Raw genomic sequence first — 26,253 nt, 5'->3', positions numbered from 1 at the left:
GGGAAAGTAAGTGTCTTAGGGTACCTCATGGAGGCAAGCAGTCTTCAGCTGGGGCTGTCTGAGGTAGTTCATCTCCATGAGCTCACTCATCTGCAAGACAAGCTCCTTTATCCAGGCTCTACAAGCACCTGGATCAGATCCCAAATGCAAGAGGAACAGAGGATTTCAGTTCTCCTCCACTGAGGTCTCAGCCCTTTCCTGTTCTCTTAACAGGTCTTCATCTCCTGGGCCTGATCTTGAGCAGGGAAAGGCCCAGGAGAAACTCCATGCTTCTGCTCCCCCTCAGTGGGCTGTGGCAAAGCATCGCAAAGCATCCTTCCTCTAACAGGAAGATCTTTTTCCTTTTTCCCTGCTCAGCCGGGAGGTTTGGCCCCAGCCACAGACATCTCTTGCTCTCAGGTTTGCAGTTCATTCATTTGCTCATCTTTTCCTCGCTGCAGGCTGGGCTGATTGAAGCACACACAAGGAAAGGTCCTTTTAAAAGCAGTTTGCAGCAGAGCTGTTTTAGAAGCCTGGCTGTGAAAAGGAGGGGAGCACAAACCAGTATTTTCTGCCTACTCACAGAGAAATGGGAGGAGAAAATGTGGTGCCCTTCTAATACTGGCCACAAGAACAGGTTTAACAGTATCTCTTCAAGGTCAATAACACCATTCTCAGTTGTTTGAAACAGCATGTTGGTAGCAAAACCAGTGCAAATTAGATTTGGGAGAAGGCGGGTTGTTTGATGTTGTTTTTTCTTTCTCTCTGCAGGCTCTAGCCTGGCAGATAATCAAATTCAACTGTATATGTAATTCAGGCAAAATACAATCCAGAATGTGTGGGCCAATGCATGATTTATGCTAATGGTGGCAAGGTATTGCTGCTGAATACCTCGCAGCTTTGGAGGAGTCCCTGGCTGTCAAGGCAGGTGGAAATATAAGGAGCTCAGTCAGGGGTCTTACTTTTTTCAAAGAGATTCTTTGTGCCACATTTTTCCTTAGTTATATTTGCAAGATTCATGAGACTGATCAGATTTTTACCCTCAGCAACCCTCTAACACCAACCAAACATCTTTATGCAGAAGTAGGTTTGGTCTAGTGTTTAGAGATAAGCTTTAGAGAGGTGGTAAATGGCTGAGTGAATAAACACTGCTTTTATATTGGGTAACGCTGACTGTAAGATGGTATTTTCTGCCCTGGTCCTGCCCTCCTCTGCTGGTGGGAAGTGTTCTTTTCTGGAGCTGGAACCGTTTTCCTGTAACTAAGAGGCATTTTCCATCGTCTTTCCAAAGTCTCGTACATTTTTTCCTTTATCCTTTATCTTCAGTTTCTCTCATTGACATTTACTGGGTAGGCAGCAAGCCTTGCCAGTGTTTCTGAGAATGCTCATGTGGCAAATGCCATTCACTTTCTTTTTACTCTTGCATTCTTACACTCTGCTGACACCTGCAGAGCCCATGCTCGGTCTGACTAAACTTTCCCCCAAGGGGAGGTTTTGCAGCACTGGTTCAGAGTGTTCCTTGGGGTTGAAAACCACTCAGGGAAGCACAGTGAGAAGTGAGTGTGCTTCTCTTTGTATCTGCTGTGGAGATGAGTGGTTTAAGAATCCTGTTCTGCTTTACACCACTGAAAATTAACAATTGCCACAAGGGTATATAGAAGGTAAACAGAAATGCAACAATGGAATCAAGGTTTTACATAGACAAGCAAAATGCGAGGTTGCAAATAGGGCAATAGAGTTTCAAAGCCCTACGAGCCATGTGAACAATCGGTGCTTTCTGTGCTATGGAACAAAGCAGCTTTACAAAGGGCGTCTGCACTGTACTTTAGATGGCTCTATGGAAATTTTTGTGGCTAAAATTGCAAATTCAGCCTTGCTGTATAGCTGGTATAGCTACTTCTCTATGTGCTGAAGGTAGATGGGAAAAAACTACATGTTACAGCCAAAAGAACTCTTACCTATAACTTTTCTTTTCCACAGGTGCCCCTGGTTGACAAAAGCCATCTCCCCAGCCATCCCAGTGTACAATGGGCTCGTGTTCTTGTTTGTACTGGCAAACTTCAGCATGGCAACTTTCATGGACCCCGGAGTTTTCCCACGAGGTAACAGAGAATGGGACTGTTGGTGGGGGGGGTTGAAAACCCAAGACAAAGAAGGCATCAGGTGTCCAAATACAGTTTGCTGACCAATCCACTTTCTTCTGGTGCTCTTTCCTGTAGACCTTATTTAGTTAGTTATTATACTCAGCTGGCAGTAGAGGTGGGATGGTAGCGAAATGCCGGATGCCCTCTGTCTCTCTTCTGAGCTGGTGTCAGTTCTCCTTGCACTGCTCATCCTGGCAGTCGAGGGCATGAGGTTGTGTAGAACGGTTCTTCTTGAGCAGGTCTCCTGACGGATGTGATTGTGCCATTCCCTGTGTCATGCTGGCACACTGGATTTAAGCCACTATCTTCACAATAGGTAGCAGAGCATGGTGGAGGGGGGAGACTAAACTTTCTGAAACAGCTTCATCAAAGCAGACCTTCAAAAAAGCCTTAAAACAAATACAAAAGTATTGAACGCTAAAAAAGATAATGAGTAAGGCTTGCCTTAGAGTGTCTAAAAATGTATACGTTTAGTAAGATATGCCTGCTTAAATTAGTACTGATTCACAGCTGATTAAATAGGATAAAGATCCCTCAGCGTTTGTAATGAGAACCACAGTGCAGCTATCTCTTTTAACACATCCTAATGAGAGAATTATCACCTCATTTGATCTGTCTTCCAATAATTGTTCACATGCAGTTTGCAGCAGAGGCTGCTCTAGGCAATCTTGCTAAAGCAGTGGGTCTGTGCTCTCTGCAAGCTGCGTTTTCTCCCCTCTATTCTCTGACTTCAATATCTATTTTGAATTGCCACCTGACAAGAACAAGGTACCTGTCTTGCTGCTTTCCCTGAATAGCAAGTGCCAGCTTTCTCCAGGTAGCAGGGTCTAATGATGGGCATCTGTCTGCCATTCCTTGCAGCTGAAGCTTTTGAATTCCCGATTCAGCGTGGCAGCACTCCAGTTAGGGAAATAATTCTGTGTAAAGGCAAACTAAGGCAAAGGCCAGATTCAGTCTTTTGTGCAAGATTAAGTCATGCAGTGTTTAGGTGCTTAAAGGTACGGGTAGTTGCTAGTGAGATTTTCAGAAGAGCTTTAGCACTTCAAGCTTTTACCAAGCTTGCTGGACTTTTTAATTCCTCCATCTCAGCAGAGATAGCAGTGACTAAACATGCTTTGGGTGTGAGGTTATCAAAGATATCCATGCTCTTTGCCTGTGGATGGAGGTGAGCTGGAATAACGTTGTTCACTTTAAAAAGTCTCAGTCTGGGCATCTGGTATCTTTGTGCAATGTGGCTCCTTCAGAGCGGAGGCTGCAGCCAGGTGCTCACCAGGCCCTAGGAAGGATCAGTACTGAGTGGGCTATAAATTCACACCTTCACTTGTCTAACTTCCTCTTGCAAACAAGTTCTTTGTTTTGGACTTTTCAAGGAGAAAAGCACAAGGAGATTAAATGAAAGCTTCTAAACTTCCTTTGGTTTCCATCTCCCTTAACAGGAGGGAGTCAGGAGCAAAGCAGGAGGAGAAGTTTCCCACAGCTCACCTTTCTTCTTTTTCTCTTCATTTGTGGCCTTGGCCTTACATCTCTATGCTGTTTATGTGCTTAGTCTGGAAGAGGCTGGGAGTGATGTGACTATGGAAAGAACGAGAAAAGGGATGAAAGTCATCCTGGAAGAAGGTGATGGAGTAGGAGTTTAGATGTGTGAAGAAAGAAAACTGATAAGGAGAAGAAAAGATTGTAAATACCAGTGCTGGGAGGAAAGAGGAGCAGATGTTATTATATTTCAGATCACAAGTGTGCAAGTGAAAAAAGCTGTCGCCACCCCACGCCGCCCTCAGAGCTGCCGGTGCAAGGAGTTCAAGAGTTGTAGGAGTGATTTAAAATGAATATACAATAGAGCTATTTGCTTTCTGTTACTGGAATTAAGTTTAATCTTCTTGATTTTCAAATTTTTTAGCATATTTCTGATAGTTGCAAATTTACTTCAATAAACCAAAACAACAAATAAGCAATACAAAAGCTGAGACTAATGAAATCATATGACTCCTTTAAGGAAGCCACCAAAAATCGTGATATGTTATATAAACATGAAACTTGGCTGCCCTGTGTCACTGAATCAGAGTATGAGAATGTCTTTAGTATGATACATTCTTCTACCAATGTGTTCTTCTTCTCAGATCACTGAAAGCTGGAAATAAACACATTTCTAGCTATACATAAGCTCACAGGTTCTGTGGCAGGTAGAACTTGGTCTATGCAGGGAAGTAAATCCAGCTCATTCTAATATTGTTGAAGAGGACCTGAATCAAACTCCCAGATCCATTACTCATTTTTTAATAATTTCTTAATTTCCTGGCTCTCTGAATGTTCGTGGTATGAATCAGGACTGGCCCTGTGCGAGTTGCCAGTAATACACCAAAATGAATGAGAAGGAGAGGAAGTATTAAGTCACTGAAACTGGGGCTATCCTGACAAATCTGATTTACAGTTTGGGTTGGGACTGTCAATGTTTGTTGCTGGCCAGTTATAGAGACCAACTACAAACTGCCTTCCAGTATTTTTGATGTGAATCTATACAAACTCTTCAAGTGTGTGTCAGTTCTTCAAGACTAATGTGTTTATATGCATGTAGGTATATACAATGTACAGACTTGTTATCTGCATAGTATTTTTTTTTACAAGAGCTTAAATAGTTTGACCATTCTAGTGTGCTGTTTTCACACGCTCACATGTATTATGTAGGATGGGGTGGTTTATAATAGTATCAAAGAACCTACAGATTCTATTTATGGAAGTGCATAATGGATTTAGAGTCCAGCTCTCACTAAGGGTCCCACTGATCACTTATGAAGAAAAATTATAGAGAATGGTGCCAGTACAGCACTCTGCTTCCACACACAAACGTTAATCCAGAAAATGCTCTGGCAAGTTAGATACTGTAGTTGAGCCAGATCCCAAGCTCATCTAAGTGAAGGGAGAAACTCCCTCTGAAGTCAATGGAAATGGGATCATTTTTGTAGTGATAACACATCTAGAGAAGATTTAATATAGAACTAAATGACAGTGATTGATGCCCCACTGGGACAATATTATCAAATTCCACCTAATTTGGAGCCAGTCAACCAATGCCAGCTGCACTATAATGTTTAACCAGGCGTTAAATAGATGTGAACTTCTCAGATTTTCTCTGTCAAAAGCAAACAAAGATCATAAGAATCTAGAATAAAAGATGAACTTTTGTGAATGTCATTCTCTTTTTTTCTTTTCCTTCCCAATATATGTTTGTCTGTTACAGACTGGCTTTTACTTTGTACATTTATTTTTAAATGACCTCTTAACCAGAGCAGTGCTTAGCTGAGATGATAAACCCTCTGCCCTCCACGTTGTCCCTAATAAGATGACTGCCATATTGTCGCCCTCATCTCACTAATGCCAAAAGGAGGCTAAATGACTAGCTCAAAGCCTGACTCCTGGTCCTGTGCTCAGACCAGTAGACCATGCTGCCTTTGAGAGAGGTGAGATCTTCCCGGTTTGTACTGTTACTAGAGCAAGAGCATGCTGGGTATGCTCTGAAGAGATGGGCACAGGTTATACTGGTGCAAGGGCTCGTCGTGGGCACACAAGTGGCTGCAGAATGGTGTATCTCACTGTGGCATGAGACTCCCTGGAGCAACAGGCCTTGGGGTGGTTGTGAGCTGATGCCAGAGTGCTGAACAGATCGCCACTACTACTCTCTGTCAGTATGATTTCTTTCACTTTTTTTGCTGGTAGGCTAGCACTGAATTAATCTGAAATGCATTTAGCAGAAATTCTCACAAGAGCTTGGGTGATTTCCATCCCCTCTTTGACTGTAATCTGTAGCTTATCTTGTTCATCCTGGTTGTAAATGCTGGCTAGGACTCGAACACCTTTGTCCAGGTGCTGGTGAGTGAGCACAGGCTCCTACGGGAAGTGCTACAATGGACCCTGATCACTGCAGTGTTCTGCAGCACAGACAACCTGTTCTGACAGTCCGTTGCTTCCACCACTCCTTTACTTCTCTGACAAGCCCAAGAGCCTGTGCAGTGCACCTGTATCCAAGGCACTGACCGGATTAGCTCTTTTGTCTTTTCCTTGTGTTATTTCCACTAACTCCTAGTTTTGTATTGAGCAGCAGATGAAGATGAAGATAAAGACGACGACTTCCGAGCTCCACTCTACAAGAATGTGGAGATTAAAGGAATCCAAGTACGGATGAAATGGTGTGCCACCTGCCACTTCTACCGTCCTCCACGCTGCTCTCACTGCAGCGTCTGTGACAACTGTGTTGAGGTAACAGTTCTGTGGATTACGTGATCTATTGGCTTTGTCTCAGAGATGGAGCTGCATGTACTACTGGAAACATGCAGCTGGGTGCTTCCCCCACTATTGCAATTCTTGGAAGTTCCCAGCTGTAGCCTTGTTGATGGACTCCTACTAATTAGTACCATTTGAAACATAGCCTTTAGTTATGATGCATGTTACCTATGCAGTCGTGTTTGATGTCAGCTTTGTTGCCAGTGATAAAATGTATAATGCTGGCTATGTCTTCCTTGAAGTAGCTAAGGGATCGTGAATGTAAAAAAGGGATGAACGGAAGAGTTGATGCAGAGGCAGAGTTCAGGAGAGCAGGAAAATCAAAGTGAACCATTATAGCTTGTCATGTGTGAGCTTTAATTTGGAACAAACTGGTGCCTACATTAGTGCACAAGCAGAGAAGCTAGAATGGCGTGTGAGCATTTGGAAAACCAAACTCGGAATCCAGCGAGTGGTTCTCCAGTCAATGGAAGGATCCCATGAGAGCATGAATTTGTTCATGTTTCTGATATTGGTTGGTCTGCATTGTGGGACTTGCATGTTTCTTGATAGCTGTAGTGTCTTGGTGAGGCACACAGGATTTTTAAAAAATAACCCCCAAATAGTAAGATGTGCTTTTGGGCTAAAAACATTTCCCAAACTTGCAAGTCTGGAGTGCTGTATCCACAGCAGTGTATTGCCAGGGGGGATTTTTTATTGCTGAGATAAAACTTCTACTTCTTAAGGATCATCTCTGCTGCAAGATCTGTTTGTTGTGTTGGGGTTTTTTTCCAATAGACAGATGAAATCTTTAATATGTCTAAAATATATTCAGCCCTGCCATTAAAATCAAATGAATTACTAATCAGAAAGGGAAAAAATACCAGAGTCAGCTGGAATGCTGTATACACCATCTTTGTCCTAATCCTCTTTGCCATAAGCAAGGGAATGGTCCCGAAGAAAGCAGAACAGTTACATGTGGGAGGAAGGCTGCCTGGCTTTATCTGGTGTCAGTCATTTTCTCCTTCGGGGCAATATATATCTAAGTTATAATTATCTGGAAGCAGTGCTGTGCCTAGTAACTATCAGTAAATAGGACAAGGCTGTCCTGTTGTGGAAGGGCTTGGACGGATGCGGGATTTGAGAAGATGGAAAGTAAGGAGCTGCCAAGGTCCCTGGGTAAAGAGGCATAGCCACAGATAGTCCTAAGTTCTGTCACACAGTTTCTTTAGGTTGCTGTGAATTGTTGACTGGAACTGAATTTTTTTGTAGAAAACCTGAGTTGTGTATTCCTAATTTTAAAACAAAAATGTTTTCACTAATTCTAGATCCTGAGGATTGTTTAGATGATGATAAAGTCTCAGTTGTCCCATGGAATTTCTTTCTTCTGCCCTCTCCAGTGGCTCAGCAGGAAAATTCATTTTCAACAAATGAAGTTTCCTCAGGAAAAGATTGGTCAAAACTCACCACAATTTCATGCTGCCACGAGGCCTCCATGGGAGTCAGTTCTGCAGCAGAAATGAAAATGGGATAGAATCCAAAAGTAACCTAAATAAAATAGCAGAGCACAAGGTGACTCTGCCTGGCTCTCCTGAAGCTTTATTGATGGTCAGATCAGTTGAATGTTTGTTACTATTCTGGTGGGCAAGTAAGAAGCTCTGCTTGTATAATTAAATTATGACTGCTGTGGAGGAATACAGGCAAAAAGCATTAATGACTTCTGAATCAATAAATCATGGTCTTAAGCAGCATGCTTTATTGATTGTTGTGATGCTTATTTCCCACTCACCTGTCTGTTCCAGAAGAGCTTGGAGACAGCAAGAGGAGTGACTCTGCTGGCTTTTCCATGTGGAGCCCATTCAGGGTTGTAATTCACATCATTTCACTTTTACTCTAGAAAGTGCAATAAAAATTCTTTTCCCAAATGCAAAACTTTTGAGTTAATTTCCTAAAAATGAATGAACAACAAAAGCCGACAACACTTACAGAAATAAAATCGGTTAAAAAATAAAGCCCGCTGTGACCAGAGGGACCCAAAAATGAATCTGTGACAAAAGTAGTCAGATTTTTGTTTTCCTTACTGAAGTGTTAGCAGTGGGTATTTATATAGTTTCATATCACATAGATATTTCGGGCTGCGTACAACCAGATTTGCATAATAGACATATGCTATGTCAGCATTTCAGATATAGCCTGAAATGATCTTTATTAAATTGCCCCGTCATCTTCTGATGTGCTTTGAGAAACTCTAATCCTTTTCTTGTATTTTGTGAATTTTTGTAAATACATTGGGCAAGTAGACAAGTAGATTTACATGCTACCATGTAAAGGCACTTGAAAGGTGGCTGTGGCTTCCCCTCATTATTAAATCTCCTGTTAAAAGGGACTTGACTTTTTGACGTATTTTGAACTTTTGACTGAGACAAATAGTTAGGCTGGGGTTCAGAACTAGTAAGGACCTCGTGCAGAACTTTGCCTGTGTCTTATCCAGATGTTGCTTTTCCTTGGGAACCTGCTTGGCAAAAAAAATATTTTTCATGATGTCCATTGCTGAAAGTGGATTCGTTAAGCGATGTATGAACACAGAAATGGGGGCAGAGAATTTTGCAGCAGTGTTGCATCTTCAAAACATTCTAGGTGATGGTAACTTCATTGCAATTGACTCCTCATGCTAAGGGTGATAAAAAATCAGTGCTGCTGCTAGTAGGTAAATAGCCTGTCTTTCATTTTTTTATATATACTCTCTTTGAACCCTATAAACACTCAAGTACCTCTCCATCCACAGATACAGAAAACACTTGGTCCTAAGAAGAGCCTTATAGAGTCTAGCACGTTGTAAAGCTGCACAACTAGTCTGATGTAATTTTACATGACGATGGTTCAGATTCATCTCTAAGGCAATGTATTTCCTTTAACCAATTGGATGTTGTTCCCTATCTCTCCCTTTCTTTACAAGGATTTTGACCATCACTGCCCATGGGTCAACAATTGCATAGGACGGAGGAACTACCGCTATTTTTTTCTCTTCTTGCTGTCCTTAAGTACGCACATGGTTGGAGTGTTCACCTTTGGACTCATCTTCATATTAAACCATATGGAGAAGCTGGGAGCAGCTCATACCACCATTACGTATCCTTCTTTTTGGTCTTTCAAGACACAAGGTGGCCTTGAGGAAAACGTCCAAGAATGAATCTGCAGGTTTGTCTTCCTGGAACTGGTGGAGATCTGTTCCTTTCCAGATCCCACGTTGCTCTTCGCTGTAAATGTTTAGTGCAGGTTTTCCTCTGTGCCCATCTTACCTGTATAACAATTGATTACCCCCAAAACTATAGCTGACCTTTTGTCTGTCTCTTTGCCCTGACAACCCAGCAGAAGGATATGCTGCCTCACCAAATTTTACTTCCAATTCGGTGTGACTCTAAACTGTTGGATGCTATTTGCTGTATTTAAAACTCTGCTACTGCATTTTAAAGCAGAGTTTGCCCTGGAAGCAGCCCCCCTGCATGCTAGTGTAAAACATGAACCCCTGGCTCTGAGGGCTGCTACCCCTGTTAGCAGATTGGTGCAGAACAGTCTTTGCAACATGGTTAGAGCCAGCAGCAATGAGATCACATTTTTTCACCATCTCAAGGATAAGGACCAAGGCGATGGATTTAACTTTGAGATAAAATTTAGATAGCATGTCTCCTTCCTAGCCTCTTTTTCCCTTCACTCATGCGAGTTTCTTTAACTCCTGGATACAGAATGGCTGTCATGTGCGTGGCTGGGTTATTCTTTATTCCAGTCATTGGTCTCACTGGCTTCCATATTGTGCTAGTGGCCCGAGGGCGCACAACAAATGAACAGGTAAGAAACGATCCTTTCTCTGTGTTTGTGGCTAAGATGTTGAGTTGGGAAGGAAAGTCAGCAAATCAGCTCGGGCAAATAAAAACATGAGGCACATCTTAGCAGTAACAGTCTTACTGGAGCTTTTGTGAAGATCTAGGAAGATTGCCTAGTTTTTCATCTTCAGATTTTTTCTGGAGTGCACGACAAGCAAAGATTTTCCCCTTCTCCTAACCACAAAGGATCACCCCAGGCTTATTTACCATTTAAAATCTACTCATGGCCTTGAAATAGGTTTTATGTGGTGAGTACCGTCAACCCCAGAAGTTCAAACTTTATGAGTCAGACTGAACAAATCATGAGATTGAATGAAAGAAAGAAAGGAAAAGATTAAATCATGCTTTCACCCTGTCTCTTGATATTTTGAACTCCCCCAGCTAACCCACACTGTGCATAACAAGGTCTGAGCTGGCTCTTTGTCTGGCTTCCTTTGTCTCGCTCTTGTTTTCATGTGTATGTGCACAGCTCACACAGAGGCTATTGGACCTACTTGTTTTGCTTCTTCAAACAAGTGCCAACATGACATCTTGTGCCAAAAAGCCTGTAAAACTTTAGTTCCCCTGCAGTAATGCAAATGTATATAATCCACAGCCCCTATATGGGTGATCCAGACCTGTATGCATGTGGATATCAATAGCATGATATAAGCTCTTGACGTGGATTGATAGCGTGCCCCGCAATTCATAAGGGGGAGCTAATTAATTGTGTGTATTCTAATGCTTTACCCTTTCACAGCTCCATCTTCAAAGCACCCTTCACACAGCTGGCATTTTTTAACTTTTTTTTTCCACATCACACTTCTTTTTCACTTTTTCTCTTTGAGAAAGAATTTTTACTGCATTTTTACTGCTCTTGCATCTACGGGCCATCTATAGCCCAGGCTGATCAGTGTGCTGTTCTGACTGTTCTGCGGGCTGACGGCTTCATGCTTATGTCTCTTGTAAGGCTGCTGTGCAGACTGGACTGTCTGAGGCCAGGCCTTTGTAAACTGGGATGAGATTGTCTCCTATCTCACAAGAGACAATCGAACCTTTTATCCAGAATAGCGTGGGAGTTTTACATAAGCAAAGAATCTGAAGTCATCCTGAATTGTTGCCTGACATGGTCTCTGAACAAAGCAGGCTTACCATAGCTCTAGATCTTTAAATGCTTTTCTTTGCCCTGCTTTGAACCAGCTGCTCTTAATTTTAGAATTGATTTTGGCCAAGTATTAGGTTTGATAGTGCTTACAATAGTAGCATGAAACCCAAGGCATTTTGGTCTCAGCCCATGACTCGTCTCTGTGCAGTGATGAAAACTGCCCATGATAATTTTAGGCAGAGGAGGAAGGAAAAAATGAAATTAAAAAAAAAAAAAAGTAACATCTGACTTCTTGTGCTTGTGGCTGCAGTAACATTGAGATAGGTTGAGAATTTTGCATCTAACTTGATTGAAATAACTATTGGAAAATGCATCCTGGCTTGGTTTGGTTTCTTGAGCTACCAAACCACTTGAGATTTGTTCATCTTCCCATACCATTTTCTGAAAATTAAATATAATATAATCTGAACTTCTCTTTAGTCATACACACTGCCTAGCTGTAGCTGGAGGATGCACGTTCCAGGCCTTCAGGTCTCTTTCAAAGGAAGCACATCTAAGTAATGAGAGCACCAAGCCAGGAGTGGTGGATATGGGATCTGCTCCTGGCTTGGCCACTGTATTAAAACACTAACTTTTCTCCTGCAGTTTCAGTACTGATTCACTTTTGTCAAACTGTTAGTTATCTGCTGTCAGCTTCCCGGTTACAATATGCTCAGCTACACATCCTCTTTTCCCAGTACATTTTATAGGCCAGTGCTACATACATTTTTGGGTGGTTTACTGTAAATTTTTGGTATTTGTTCATTCTGGAGTTTGTAGGCTTTGAGCATTAATAGTCAGCAGACTGTGATTTAGGAGTGCATAGTGGCTGAGTTTAGATGTTTGTGAGCCTTCTGAATGCCTCTGAAAGTCTTTTATGGAATCAAAATAACCCATAAGCCAACATCTGCTCATATCCCGGTATTTTTAGTTTCTGAATAGAGTAAATAAATATCCTTCCTTTTGAGACTGCTTTCTATCAGAGGACTTCAAACTACTTTAGAAACCAAACTGGTATAATTAGTACTGTAATCTGTGAGTTAGAGAAATTTTATTTTCATGTTGTGTTTGAGAAAATGGGCACAGAGATATGAAGTGCTTTGCCAGCATCTGGCACAAGTCAGCTTAAGTCCAGGATTGAACGCAGATGTCGCAAGCCATGTTTTACTCATCAGATTGCTCTTCCAACACTCAGAACTTCCAACATTTCTCTCTTGGCCTTTTAAAGAGTTTTATGTCACATCAAAGAGGCCAGCATAATATATTGCAAAATCATTTAATCGTCGTTATTTTATGTGCAAGTAATTAAAGTATTTCTGGTACTCTGTAAACTTGTTGCTAGATCAGAAGTATGAGTTTATTAAAATGCATTACTTGCAAACAGCAACAATAATGGTTTTAATGGCAACCACTATTAATCTCCCTGGCTTTATTGGTATTTATCCCCATATGGTTACTTTCAAGTATCTGCCTGTAGAGTACAAACCCTTTATAATGCTTATGAAGCTTTGAATGGATCCCACCAGTCTAATGAGGCTTAGCTTTTATTAAACTAGCTTATTTCCAAGCAAACATCATAATCACCAGGGCGTTCCTGGCACTCTCCCGCAGAAGACAGTGGTTCGTACTGGGATGGGATGTTGATAGAGAGGAAACATTGCTCTCCTCCAGCGTTATGAATGTTGAACTGGCATTCCTGTTTGTTTGGAGGGGACTTGCCAAGGCAGAGGAGTGAAGTGACAGGGGAGTGAAGGGGACCAAACCAGGATGTCTGGCTGACAACGAGCACCAATCTGATGCGGGAGCAGCATGGAGAGGTGAACGTGGCCACTTGGACACACGGTCACATTGAGCTCACTGCCTTTTTGGGACGGGATCTTTAGTCAGCCTGCCTCCCAGCCAGAAGCAGCTGATGCCGGTGGTGCGTTAGAGCAGGAGGGAGGACGTGTAGCATTCAAAGAAAAGTGATCTGTTTGGGAAGGACAGTAGGGTGCTTTTTCTTGGCTTTTTTTGAGAGTTGGATGATGACTTTTATATAACCAGAGGTTTGAGCACTGTCCTGAACATGTTTCCAGGTGACAGGTAAATTCCGTGGGGGAGTGAATCCTTTTACCCGAGGATGCTGTGGAAATGTGGAACATGTGCTCTGCAGCCCCTTGGCTCCCAGGTAAGAGAAATGTTGTCAACTCGGAATGAGGGAAGTACAGCAGTTGCTGGGACAGAGGAAGTAAAGGTGCTTGGCCGGTATCACAAGTGAATGACCGTTGATGAAATGACAGGGAAGTAAAGCAAAACCTTAATCCCAGAAATGTTTATTTGGAGTGAGGATGTCAAATTAGATCTAGATCTATACCCTCATCTTCACTAACTTGTTCATCCAGTGGATTTCAGGAACAAGGTAAGTTTCAGTATGTTACCATATTCCCAACATGACTTTTTGCACTGTACAGTTAATGGCCAGGTGTTCTAATCTGCTGGAGAAACGGAAAGAATCTAAAATCAGCCTTTCTCCTTAAGACTTAAATCTAATTTAAGACCGCTGTGGTTTTCAGCCTCACTGGCACTTTCATTATCATAAAACAGATTTTCAATGAGGTCTACATCATGGAACTTGGAATTTTATTTATGGCTTTCTATTTTGGGGAAAATGGATTTATCGTTTCACATTTTGAAATCAGGGGTTTAATGCAATAGATCAGATGGAGTATAAATATCCTGGGTGCTGAGCTGTCCAGCCTGCAACCATGTTAATGATGGTACTACAAGAAGACTTATTTGAGCCTTTTCAGGGTGTTGAGCAATTCTAGCCCCTGATATTATTATCTACCTTTTTTTTTTTCCTTCACTATGCAGCAAATACATCCCAAAAGTCTGTTACATGTATTGCAGTGAAGACGCTGGCATAGCTGATTCTCAAACTTACCAAACCTTGAAAATCAGGTCAAGATACTTTAAGAGAACCAGATATTAGAAGTTGGGAGACACTCCTGTTAGGAGAGGGGTATGAGTAGAATCATCATGGCTCTTTTCTGACTCTTAGCAAGCAGAATGTTTGTCTTTCGTGAAGACTTGTTCAAATTGTCCTGTATATTGAAAGTCACTGAGCCATCACTCCTAGAGTGTCCTCTTCGCTAGGTAAAACAGAGAAAGCTTGTGCATGTGTTGATATTTATGCATTGTATAGCCGCTGACCAATTGCACTTAGAGAATTCTAGTCCACTGGAAAGAAGTTAGATATCTAAACTCAACTACTTTCCTTTAGATTTGTTGCTTCCCATAGACCTGTCTGTTTCTTTTACCTCCATTTATTTGAACACTCTAAACACACTACAGAAATGAGTGGCTGTGTTATGAGCTAGAACTGACAATGCATCTTCTCTGTGTTAACTCTCCATGTGCTGGCTCTTTATTCCCCTTGTCACCATCTTCTACCACAGGGGAGCTGTTTCATGTTCACTAGGTCAGATCTAGTAAATCACTCCCACTGGTGGTAGGCCTCTCTTCTCTCTTCATGTGGGCTGTGCTCTTGTCCATCAGTGCTACAAAAATTGCTTAGGTTTTTTAATGCATCATCTCCTTTTACTCACTACAAAAAACGTTGATATTTTTATTGCTTTTTAATTATTACATCCATTGAAATAAATGGAGTTTGCTCATCTAGATTCTGACACATTCTTAAATCATACCCTGGAAGCAGGAAGATTTTCTTGTCTCTATGCCTTGTTCTTAGGTTATTGCTTATTTTCATTATGACTGTTAAACCAGGTACATAGTTGAGCCCAAGAAAAAGCAAGCGGTGAGTGTGAAGCCTCCTTTCCTCAGACCTGATTTGTCTGAGCGACAGATCACAGTGAAGATCAGTGACAATGGAATCCAAGCCAACCTCAACCGGAGCAAGGTAAGGCCGCCTTCAAGCACTGCTTTTGAAAAACATGGATTAAGCTTTATCAAGCCTGGGAATTAGTTTGACATTGAAAATTTCTTTGAGGTGATGCACTTTTTGGAGAAAATTACAGGGGTTGAGTCCTTACCATATACTTCATCCTCTGAAAATAACCCAGGTTCAGTAACAGCAGCTCTTGATCCAGTAACAGCCCTTCTGCAGCGCTGTTATAGAATGCCTCTGGGCATCTTTCAGAAGAGGTGGGTGTTCTTTGCAATAGTTACTTTCTGTCCCAAGAATTGCCACCTCTTGGTGTTCGAATTAATTTTAACTCACCTAACAGATTGCAGGAACCCTTGTACCACCAGGTCAGCTGTTTTACTTCAAAGAAGGTTTTGAGCTCCCAGACTACAGGAAGGCTTGGGGTCCAGTGAGAGGAACATTGAACACTCAGCTCAGAAGCTGAATTCTCCTCTCTTCTCTCCTGTTTTTTTGGTTTTTACTGCTATGAAATATAGAGAAGGATTTTTTTTTTTAGTCCTATAAAAAGCAGTGGATTCAGAAGAAGCCACCTTGAAAGATTTTTGTGGATAGTTATTTGTTACACTCTTTGCAGAGTTACTCACTGAGAGCTGACTGGAAAGTTGACAAAAAATGCTAGAAAACACCATTGTCTTCTGCCACATATTAGCTAGTATGATGATAATGTTATTTAGCATAGCCAGCAGAATAGGATAGCACCTTTAAAATTACACTGGCTTGTTATGACAGTGCTAATTTTACACATGACAATCCTTGTCTGCAGTGGATGCTAAATCATGTTTATCATTATAGGTATACCTGTTCTGTGGTACAGGCAGCACTCTGACACATGCTGTGACTTAACCAAGTTGTGGGTAATGATTGATTCTTTGGTCATTTTCAGTCTAAAATTAGCCTGGAAGGTCTGGAGGATAAAGGAATGGATGTGCAACCACCTCTGCCACCCAAAGGAGATCCAAGCAAGTACTCTGAGCTAAAAGGGCAGCTGGGCACCAGTGAAGGTATAGTTGCATCATCAGTGTTCTATTTTTATTAATAAGAAAGTATTTCAGCCTCTTTAAAAGGCTTCTAGTATTCTTTCAAAAAAGTTAAGGGATATGAGTGAATTGGTTTGGAATTTACAAGAGCTCTGAACTAGAGGAATAAACAGCAGGAAAGGGAGAAAAAAGTTGGCTTTAAGGGGTTCATGCAAGCCTAGGTTGGATATTTAATTTCAGTTTCACAGAGTTTTTAAACCCTTTTAAGCCCCTTCTTAAATTTTTGATCAATTTTTAAATTAAAATATCATTTTGAACTGAGGAATCAAAATATTAGCATTGAATGCTTAGACATTACAAACTGGATGATTTCATTTAGAAAACTGTGAAATTATAGCTTTGATACAACTAAAAAACCTCTTCCTCACCCCAACAAAACTAGTGGCTGAATTCAACCCAACTATTTAATATTTCAAATTATGGCAAAATTACTTCACACCAAAATATGTTACCCCACTTAATATATTACACCTTGTTTCTATGTCTCTTTAGATTGCTTTTCTGGCAGCAGTGTACTTTTGTTGCCACAGGGGCTTCATTGATTTTGGTGGAATTCTGCACAAAAGGGCTGCAAGTTTTATTCTTTGCAGAACCGATCTGTTTGCAGAGGACTGTATATAGTGCAGAATTAGGGATGTCCACACATTTTAATAGAATGTCCTTTTTTAATCTTTTACAGAAGGTGGCCTTTCACCCAAGCTCATCAGCCCTCCTACACCTGCCATGTACAAGTATCGACCAGCTTTCGGCAACAATCCCAAAGTCCACTACCACGCTACAGCTGAGCAGGTGAGCAAGCCTGGGAGATCTGCTCCCAGATAACACCAGACAACATGGAGCTGGGGATAAATTCACCGCAGGGCTCTAGTGAATGTCAGAGTGTAGAAGTAAATAACAACACTTGACACTGTTGTGCCATAGTGTATATTTTCGCTCTGCTCCTTATGAAAACATGTCTGCTTTCGCAGCTTTCCTCTGTTGAGCTTGACAGGTCTGTCCTGCTGACAGGCATGCGCTGCTGCTTTTCTGTGTCTCGGCCTGATCCCGAGGTGCCGAGAAGCATCACCTCCCATCGGCTTCTCCTGACGCAGGTGCCAACTCCCATTCACCTCAGAGGGAGCTGGATGTGCTTAGCGCTTTTCTGGATCAGACCCTTTAACCAACAGATGACGTTCTCAGTGATTCCTTAACACATCAGCTTGCAAAACAGAAACAACTTTCAAAGCATCCCAAGAGATATTTTAGTTAAAAGTAATGGCAGATTCCTTGTGTGTGACCTTCCTTAGCACTTTCTCAGTGTATTTGGGTTATATAATGGACAAAAAAAAAAACTTCTTAACACTTGGCATCATTTCCTCCTATCAGGAAAACTGAGGTCCAAATAATTAGAGAGACTTGCTCTGGAATTTTGACTGTTTTCTCTTTTGCTTAGGAGTTTTTAAACAGTTTACACTGTTACCTTTGGAAGCAGGGTGCCTATCTAAGCCCACTGCTAATAGGCTTGTATTTCTCACTTATTTCTCATGGATTTGCTGCAAATATTCCTTGCCCCCCAACACCTGGGGACAGCAGTTTGGAAATTACTGGTTTAACTTGTATATTTACAATACGTATCCGAATCTTCACATACCAGTGGAGATACCCCTAAAACACACATACCACACACAATGCAGTTTTCACACAATGGATTTCATCAGCTCCTCCAATGTCACACCTGCAATAACAAGAAAGGGATGATATAAGTAAGGAAAGGAAAATATGGTAGAGATATATAATTGACTACAGCAACACTAGAATAAGACAGAATGTTCCTTAAATGGTAAAGGAAACTTTTCTAGTATCCTTTTCATTTTGAAAACACAGATGGTAATAGATGGTGACATTCCAGCTGCCACCAAGTTTGGGTTTGAGCCTTCCTGCAGTCATTGTAAATCTTGTTCTCTGGATCTGTCTAGAGAATGAAGAAAAGACTTATGAAAGGGAACATAAGAACAACAGTGTGTTCACTGCATCAAAAATATCTGATCGTGTTGTCTCTTCTGTATCTGTTCTTCAACCTTTCAATGTAATTCTGCTTTGAAGCAGTGAAAGCTGTTAGGAAAGAGGGGTTGAGTCACAAGGATATGTAGCACAAATATACTTATAGGCTACATCATTGCTCTCTCCTCCTCCTTTACAGGCTGTCACTTGGTCTCTTTTTTCCGGAGAAGGCCAAATTTAGAACCATGCTCTAGAAGATAGTGAGCTAGTTTGCATATTTTCCTATCTTCTAGCTCAAAGAAAAAGAGCCTGAAGAAAAAATTAGAATAAAACAGATTTTTGCGAGTTAGGTTTTTTTAGATAATGCTCCTTTAAAAGAAATTAGATAAAGAACAAACGGCATTGACTGTATTTCTGATTAAATATGTAACTGATGATAATGCTTTTTTGCAGAACCAATGTAGCAAATTTATTGTGCAGTATGGCAAAATCTGTAAAAACAACAGCAAAAATTATTTGCTTAGCACAGAATGGCATTTTATGTGAACAGAACTGTAAGCAATCTTGCATAGAGTGAAACAGAGTGAAGTCATATCTGTTTCCAATGCACATAAATAAAATGTGGCCTGTTTCCTTCTCTGATGTGGCCATTTTCTCCTACACAGGCAATAAAAAAAGGAGAAGATTGCTTTGTTTTATTGTCTAAATGATGGGAAGGAGCCTCTCTGCTTTAATTAAGCTAAGGTGCTTAAAAGACCTATGACCAGCAATTCAGAATTACTGAATATTCATAGCTCCAAGCAAAGTGGATAAGAGCGTGCTAGTCCCCAGTGTGTTGAAATGAAGCTTAAAGAATTTCTGACTCAGCACGCAAAACCAGACATCCCTCAACTCCAGAGCTATTTGCAGAAAACTTGGAGAGGTTTTTCCAAGGGCAGTATTATCAGATTGCAATCTGATTTACTTTGACTGAGAATTAAGTCTCAGTTTAGAAAATCTCTCTTCTGTGTTTTCAGTGTCCATGTGTTGACATATTTATTACTGTCAATATTATTTAGCACTTATTATGGCTTCTGAGGTGTTTATCCATATGCTGAACAGGAGTTAGGGGATTCCTTACAACAAACCTGTGTCATAGCTGAGCTGAGAGTCTGAGAGGCCTCCAGATCTTTTCTTCCCATGAACTCACCATGGAGAGCAAACCTGTACTTACATATCACTGGCTTCTGTTTCTCGTGTTCACCTCTGTTTTAGATCACCATGCAGGAGGGACATAGTCAAGGGGCTCTGATAGAAGAGGATGGCAGGAGCCTTGATTACCAGTCTGAACCCAGCTTGGACATCCCCAGCTACCGGAAGAGTTCCCTCCACAAGACCTATCAGTCTTCCCCACTCCAGATAGATTCCTTTGCCATCAATTCACGATCCCTGAGCCTGAAATCTGCTGGCAGGAGAGGGACAGACAAAATGCCCCTTCATCCAATAAAATCTGAAGGGGCGGCTTCTACCCCTTACAAGAGCATCTTTTCTCCCAACTCCCTGTCAAACAGAAATGGGAGTCTTTCATATGACAGTTTGCTAAACCCCATGTCGCCCTCGGGGAGGAAGTGCATCGCCCATTCTGCGGTCAGCTCCGTTGGGTACCACTCCCCATATTTATCAGCCAAAATGTGCCATCTACGGGGGAGCGAGCTGCAACGCCAACCACCACAGAGCTTCAGCCCAGTCCTGGGGAGTCCAGCTGCACATCAGCGAGACCCGTCCCCAGTCCGCTATGATAACCTTTCCAAAACCATTATGGCATCCATCCAGGAGAGGAAAGAGATGGAGGAGAGGGAGAAGCTCCTCCACTCGCACCCCGATTCAGTGTTTGCAGACTCAGGTGTCTACGACACCCCTAGCTCTTACAGCCTTCAGCAAGTCAGCACGCTCTCTGAAGATCCACGCAGCATGGCAATGAGGTATGGATCTAGAGACAATCTGATGGCTGCTACCAGTTTTAGCACAAGGAACCCTGTACTGCAGTCCTCAGTGTCTTCACTCTCAAGTGCAATGACAAGAGCACCAAGGACTTCCACAACCTCTCTGCAAGCTGATTTAGCCAATAATAATGTCCAGTCCCATCAAGCACTGCAGGGCAGGGTGAGCAATGGCTCCTACAAATCTCCAGGCCACCAGGTCCCGTCGTCCCCCACAGGGATGCCTAGGTCACCTTCTTATGGAGGCCCGAAGGCTGTCTCGTTTGTAAACACTGTGGAAATTACAGAGGTGCAATCGGTGGGAGCACAAAGGTATGTACTGCTTTAGGTGCTGCTCAGCAAACAGTCTGTTTGGAAGCGAGTGCAGAGTGCTGCGCTGGAGGCAGGACCCCGATTACATGTTTGCTGGAGGCCAGTGAAGGTGGGAGGTTTTGGCTCTTTGGGGGATACAGCAGCATTTTGCAAAACGACTTCGGGATGAGACACATTAAGCTTTAGTGTGTAGTGGCTTGGATCTAAAAGAACTTCTGAGGAAAGCTTGTCCTTGCTCCCTGGCAGCAGGTCATAAGAGACTAAATTATTTTAAATGGTCCATCTGGTATGTGGTCTTTAATTACAGTCATCCTGGAGTGCTTCCTGGCTTGATTCAGTTTGTGTCTTTGGTCATAAAGAAGTCTTAGGCTTCACTTCTCTTATGTCTTTCAGAAATAAGCAACATCATTTTGTTTAACTGGATATTTAACTGAGAAGTTTTTTTTTCTGAGTATTTTATTTCTGATTGTAAGACACAGTTTGGCTTAAGGTCAAGAGTGGTGCCAGTTAAACCCGTCTGCATCCTACACATGCTTGCACAATTAGTTTGGTTCAACAAAGCATTCAAGCAAGCAATTAAATTAACAAATATTACTGGGGTCTGATCCACTAACCTAATGGCCAAATCAATTCTCTCATTTCAGTGGCTTTTCATCAAGTATATTGGCTTCAACCAGGTTGCTCTCATGCTTGAATATTTTGCAACACTGAGACTCATGATAACAGGGATAATTGTTTATCCTGAATGAAGCCATTCTGCTGTCACACTTTAGTCACTCACATTGCATCTTTTGATATTTCTTTTGATGCAGGGATGACATACAGCTGAAGACACCGCACAGTAAAATAAATGGACAGCCCAAAGGAATATCCAGGTTGGGTTCGTCATCAAGTTCCCAGGGGACGCCTGTCAGTCCTGCTAGACACTCAAACGTTAAGAAGGTGTCTGGAGTTGGTGGAACAACCTATGAAATTTCAGTGTAAAATAAAATTAATTAAAAATAAAGAGCCATCCACTCAGCCAGCCATGAAGCTAGGAGCACTGTGAAGACTCAAATAACAACAAAGAAGGAGCAGCAGCAGCCGGCCACTCTCCTTTTCTTGCTTTGGGTTTGTTCTGTTTTCATCTTTCTCTTTTGGCCAAAAACCAGCTGCAGCCTTATTCTTGAGGGAATAAAATTGTATAGTCCACCAGACTCTTCCTGAACTGACAGGCGGGCACTGGCTGCAACCTAACACCACAACCACCGACCGGATTTCTTTCATGCAAGAGAGCGCTAAAGCCATTGTGCGTGTGTCTGTCCAACAAACCTGTTGTGTACCAGTTGTGATGTGAAAAAGTACAGTCAGCCCTGGATCATTCATTTTTTCCCAGTTCTTCTGGCCAGCGATGTGTCCGGCAGGAGTCAGAGGCCCAACTGCTGTTTTCCTACCAACGTGGAGAGCCGGCTGCCCGTGCGGCCAGTCTGCGTGTGCAAGAACTGCTCCCTGTCTCCCGGGCCTCGTGTTCCTCCTCCTGGGAAGGAGCAAGACAAGGGCACCTGGGCAACGAACGCCGTGTTGTCTTTAAAAACCTCCCTGCTCCTGGATAGGGGCAGGAGAAAGGATAGCAACAGCTTCTCACTGTCTGCCATTCGCCTCCCTGTGTGTGAAATTGTGTGTGAGTGTGTGCGTGTGCTCGTCTCTCGTGGAAAAGGACTGCAGCACCAGTAAGGGTCTTCCAGCGACCTCTTGCTCCCTCTGGTTTTTAAAGGCTTCTCTGACTCGGAAACAAAACCAAGCTGATAAGAAAGAAATGTTTGGATGGGAACATATTTTAAACAGCCGTCAGCTGCTTTCCCTGCACCCTCCTTGTTACCTGTTGGATTTAGGCAATAACGTGGTTTACTGCCTTGCCCTGGTGCCATCTGTGTAATCCTGCAGCAAGGTTATCATGATCTGTTGAATTTGCAGTGTGTGTAACTGAGCCAAGCATCCATCTAAAGGATATAAATTTTCTGTCTGCCTAATTACTAGCACATTCCCTCTGGTCTTCAATACTGTTAGACAACGGATTTTCCATTTGGATTTTTTTCCCTTGGGGAACAACTTTTTAAAATAATATCAGTCAAATCTATTTAACATTCTGAGGTTTCCTTTTCCTCTCTTCAGAAAACTACATTTGCTTTGTTGGATTTAAAGACAACTTTACTATAAAAACCAAGAAAGGGGTGCATTACTTTTGTCACAAATACGAGGACTCTGGCAAAAATAATTTTGGGACAAATGGAATTTTTTTTTCTCCATTCCTTATCTCCTTTGGCTTCCCATTCAGTTACCACCTCAGAAGTCAAAAGTATCTGGATCAGTGCTAACTAGCCAGATCATTTATGCAATTAAGAATATCCTGAGCGACTGCTGCCAAAATCACTAAACGTCATTATTTGTCACTGAGCCAGTCAGTGTACGAAACCTCTGCTTCACACCTGGTTCTCCGGGTGAATAGTTTTGACTGGAGAGCTAAATTCATCATTTTCAGGATATTTGTTTCAAGGGGTTGAATCCTTTTCAGTCCTTGACTATAGTGGAGAACTCTCCAGATATTTGGTAGCAATTCAGAATGTGGTGATAACATCTTACTTGTTTTCATGTATGTTAAGAAGCCAAATATTGACTTCAGTTTTGCCTGGTTAAAATTTATATTTTGATTTGATAAATCTTGACACCTGCTGCAATACATGCTTATTATGTCCCTTGTATATCACGTCATTTTTAGAGAGGAAGGTTGAAGAGAACGTAAGAAAGTTAATAATCTCTCTGTGTAATGCTCCGTGTTGCCTGAAGGGAGAAACCTGGAAAGCAATGCAGCTGCACTAGGCCAAAGCGTGCATTTTATTGCCTTGCTGATACTTCAAATGCCTACTGTAGGGACATTGCAGAGCAGAGAAGCAATAGTCTTTCTATGCAGATTTGCTCACTGGCATGCAGAATATTGTCTTTAGTTGGAGGCACCGAGGTACCAGAAAGATGCTGGCAAACTGGAGCGGGTACAGACGGAGCAATATTTTATATATCAAAAGACTGGATGGGCTGGCTGATGAGAAGATTTAAAGGGCTAACAAGGTGTCACTGGCTAAGCAATGAAGTGGAAACTAAGTATCATAATTTTACAAATGCATTAGTTGAAAGATGTAAAACCAAAGGTAAATCAGAGGGTTGTGACTGGTAACCAGTGGCCTAACATTCAGGAGGGGCAGAAAAGATGGAGGGAAGGGGCAGTGGAATAGTCTTCCAAGGCAGAGTATTGGAGACTAATGATTTTGGACAGTCAAACTATATTTGGATAAGTGATTAAAAACATTTCTGTAAGAGATGAGCCTGCAGGGGCAAGGGGCTTAGACCAGATGGCCTTATAGATTTCTTCCATCTTTAACTGTTATTAATCTGCAACTCTACCCTGATGTTAACTCCTCAGGAAGATGCAGTATTTCCTCAAGGACTGGAATTCACTCTGGTGCGTAGAGTATCACAAGACTTACTTGTTTTTAAAGTATCATGTATGCCATATGTAAGCCCTGAAAAAGAGGGAATGTGACACATTGGGTTTGGGCCAGGGAGCTAGACAAGGGCACATTTTATCATGTATCTTTGAATATGTACATGAAATTCATGCAAGCAAGGCTGAAAATTTGCACCAGTGTAATATTTGAGATTTGCATCCCAGTGATGCTCCACTTTGATCATTCTCCTGCATTTATAAACAAAAAAGCTACTGAGGAACTTGAAGGGCCAAAGAGCCTTTGAAGTTAACTACATTAGTTCATGAGAGAATTTCTCAGTAAGACTAAACACAGTATTGTGTGTATAAAGCACTAATATCCAGGGTTATTTTGACATAGTTCACAAGGGGTAAGGGAGGAAAGAACGAATGCACTGTGTCATTATAGGTTCAGATATAAGGATTATATATTTTGTGAGTAGTTTTGCCCACAGTTGAGAGACATTCGACTTGTTAATAGGTTTACAATGGTACCAAAGTATTTTTTTTTCCTTTTGAGGTTTGCATATAATTCAGTGCACATAGCCTGGAGTAAATTATTCAAATCTTCTGAAATCTAAGCAGAACTGTTAACAGGAGATTGCATGCAGCAAATCCAGCCTCATTTCCATCCAAGGCGCTGAACCTGCAGCTATTTTCTCATCAATGTAAGTGTCTGCTTCCACAGCTCCCGTTGCGGGACTGGGGACCTACTTAGTAAGTCTGATTTTGGAGCAGAATGCAGCCCATGCTAAAGTATAGATCTTCAAGCAGTTTACAGATTAGCGGTAAGGTTCTTCTGCCCAGATAGTCTCAGTTTTTACAGACACTGCAGGCCAAATCATCAGCTGGTGTAAACTGGTGTGGCTCCATCAAAGCTCCTGTAAGTGATGCTAATTTACAGTAGGTGGGGATCAGCCATGAAAATCCAGCACAAGTCAACACATCTTGTGAAGTAGCTTCTTTATTTTTGTCATGTTTATTTCATGTTGCAGAAGTCTTAAATCTTTCCAACATGTTGTTATTTTTAGCTGTGGATTGTATTACTTATTTAAAAAACAGCAATAGTTTTTGTTTAGTTTATGCATCAATTTTCATCACATATTGCATTTTATTAGCCGTTCGTTCCCTGGTCATACACTCCCATTAAGCCTCCAGGTTTTCATTGTAGTACAATCTGCCTTGAAAAGTTGGATCTCTGTATCTTTAATTGTATAATATATTGAGTATTATGAAATTACATGTACCTTACTACATGGGTGGGAGAGAGAGGAAATATTTTTACTTGAAGCCTTAATATTTTCTTTTTTTACTACTTTGTTTGTTGACCTCATAGGAAAAGTCTGAATAGCAAAGACTTTGAAACTCTGGGCCAAATACTGCACTGATATACAACCAGGATTTGGCCCTCTATGTCAAAACTGGATGCAGACACAACCTGAAGTGAACAAGGGAAAAAGCCTCAGGGTGGCATATTTTCCTGAAGATCATTAATACAGTCTCAAAATGTGTCTGTAAGCAAGTACATTACGGAAGTCTTCAAGTCTTGAATTTTTAAGAAAGGTGATAGCGGGAACTGCCCTAATATCTTACATTTGCATTTTCTTATTAAATTAAACGAAACAAACCAAATGTAATTGCTTAGTTTGGTTGAAGTCAGCTCCAAGGGTTGCACAGAGCTATGCGTTAGTAGCCATGTGCAGCAAATGAACTGTGTTGTGTTGCTGTTCTAAAATTGCTAACCAAGCATAACGTTACATCAACTTGGCCGAAGATAATCACCTCACAGGCGTTATAATGGACGTTCCTCAGATAATGCCTATTCTCCTATAAGCCTAATGTGGAAATTGCAATGTGGTTTTCTTTGGACTATATCTGTGGTCCAGACTAGAGATATAGATATAGATACATATATATATTCAATATTTTTTTTTTTGTGGGGGAAAGATGGGGTCAAGGTCGCTGTCTCTGACAGTCTGGAAAGTTAATGTCAAACCGTTTTTATGGTCTGTATTTCACCTGTTCTGCCACCTTGAATTGTTGGAATGTATCCGTGCAGGCTTTGTGGAGCTCTGTCTGTAACCTTTTTTGTGGCTCTCGTAATACATATATATTTTTTAAA

General features: G+C 41.6%; 1 protein-coding gene across 2 annotated transcripts in view; it reads left to right on the top strand.

Moving 5' to 3' along the window:
- The window catches only part of ZDHHC8 (zinc finger DHHC-type palmitoyltransferase 8), a 102,025-nt gene extending 75,772 nt beyond the window's left edge, over positions 1-26,253 (top strand). The window contains exons 2-11 of one of the 2 annotated variants that reach the window (XM_071815823.1): positions 1,960-2,081; positions 6,217-6,374; positions 9,334-9,506; positions 10,121-10,223; positions 13,457-13,548; positions 15,147-15,279; positions 16,190-16,307; positions 17,023-17,132; positions 19,578-20,284; positions 21,427-26,253. In XM_071815823.1, coding sequence (XP_071671924.1) covers positions 1,960-2,081; positions 6,217-6,374; positions 9,334-9,506; positions 10,121-10,223; positions 13,457-13,548; positions 15,147-15,279; positions 16,190-16,307; positions 17,023-17,132; positions 19,578-20,284; positions 21,427-21,598 — 1,888 coding nt within the window. In that variant the 3' untranslated portion in view covers positions 21,599-26,253. Of the gene's footprint in view, positions 1-1,959; positions 2,082-6,216; positions 6,375-9,333; positions 9,507-10,120; positions 10,224-13,456; positions 13,549-15,146; positions 15,280-16,189; positions 16,308-17,022; positions 17,133-19,577; positions 20,615-21,426 lie in introns of both variants that reach the window. The other variant, XM_065851687.2, reaches the window with a different exon arrangement.

This window comes from Patagioenas fasciata, chromosome 17, assembly GCF_037038585.1.
Source record: "Patagioenas fasciata isolate bPatFas1 chromosome 17, bPatFas1.hap1, whole genome shotgun sequence".
Taxonomy (NCBI): domain Eukaryota; kingdom Metazoa; phylum Chordata; class Aves; order Columbiformes; family Columbidae; genus Patagioenas; species Patagioenas fasciata.
The sequence above is the reverse complement of the archived record's forward strand: the minus strand, read 5'-3'. Positions and strand labels throughout refer to the sequence as shown.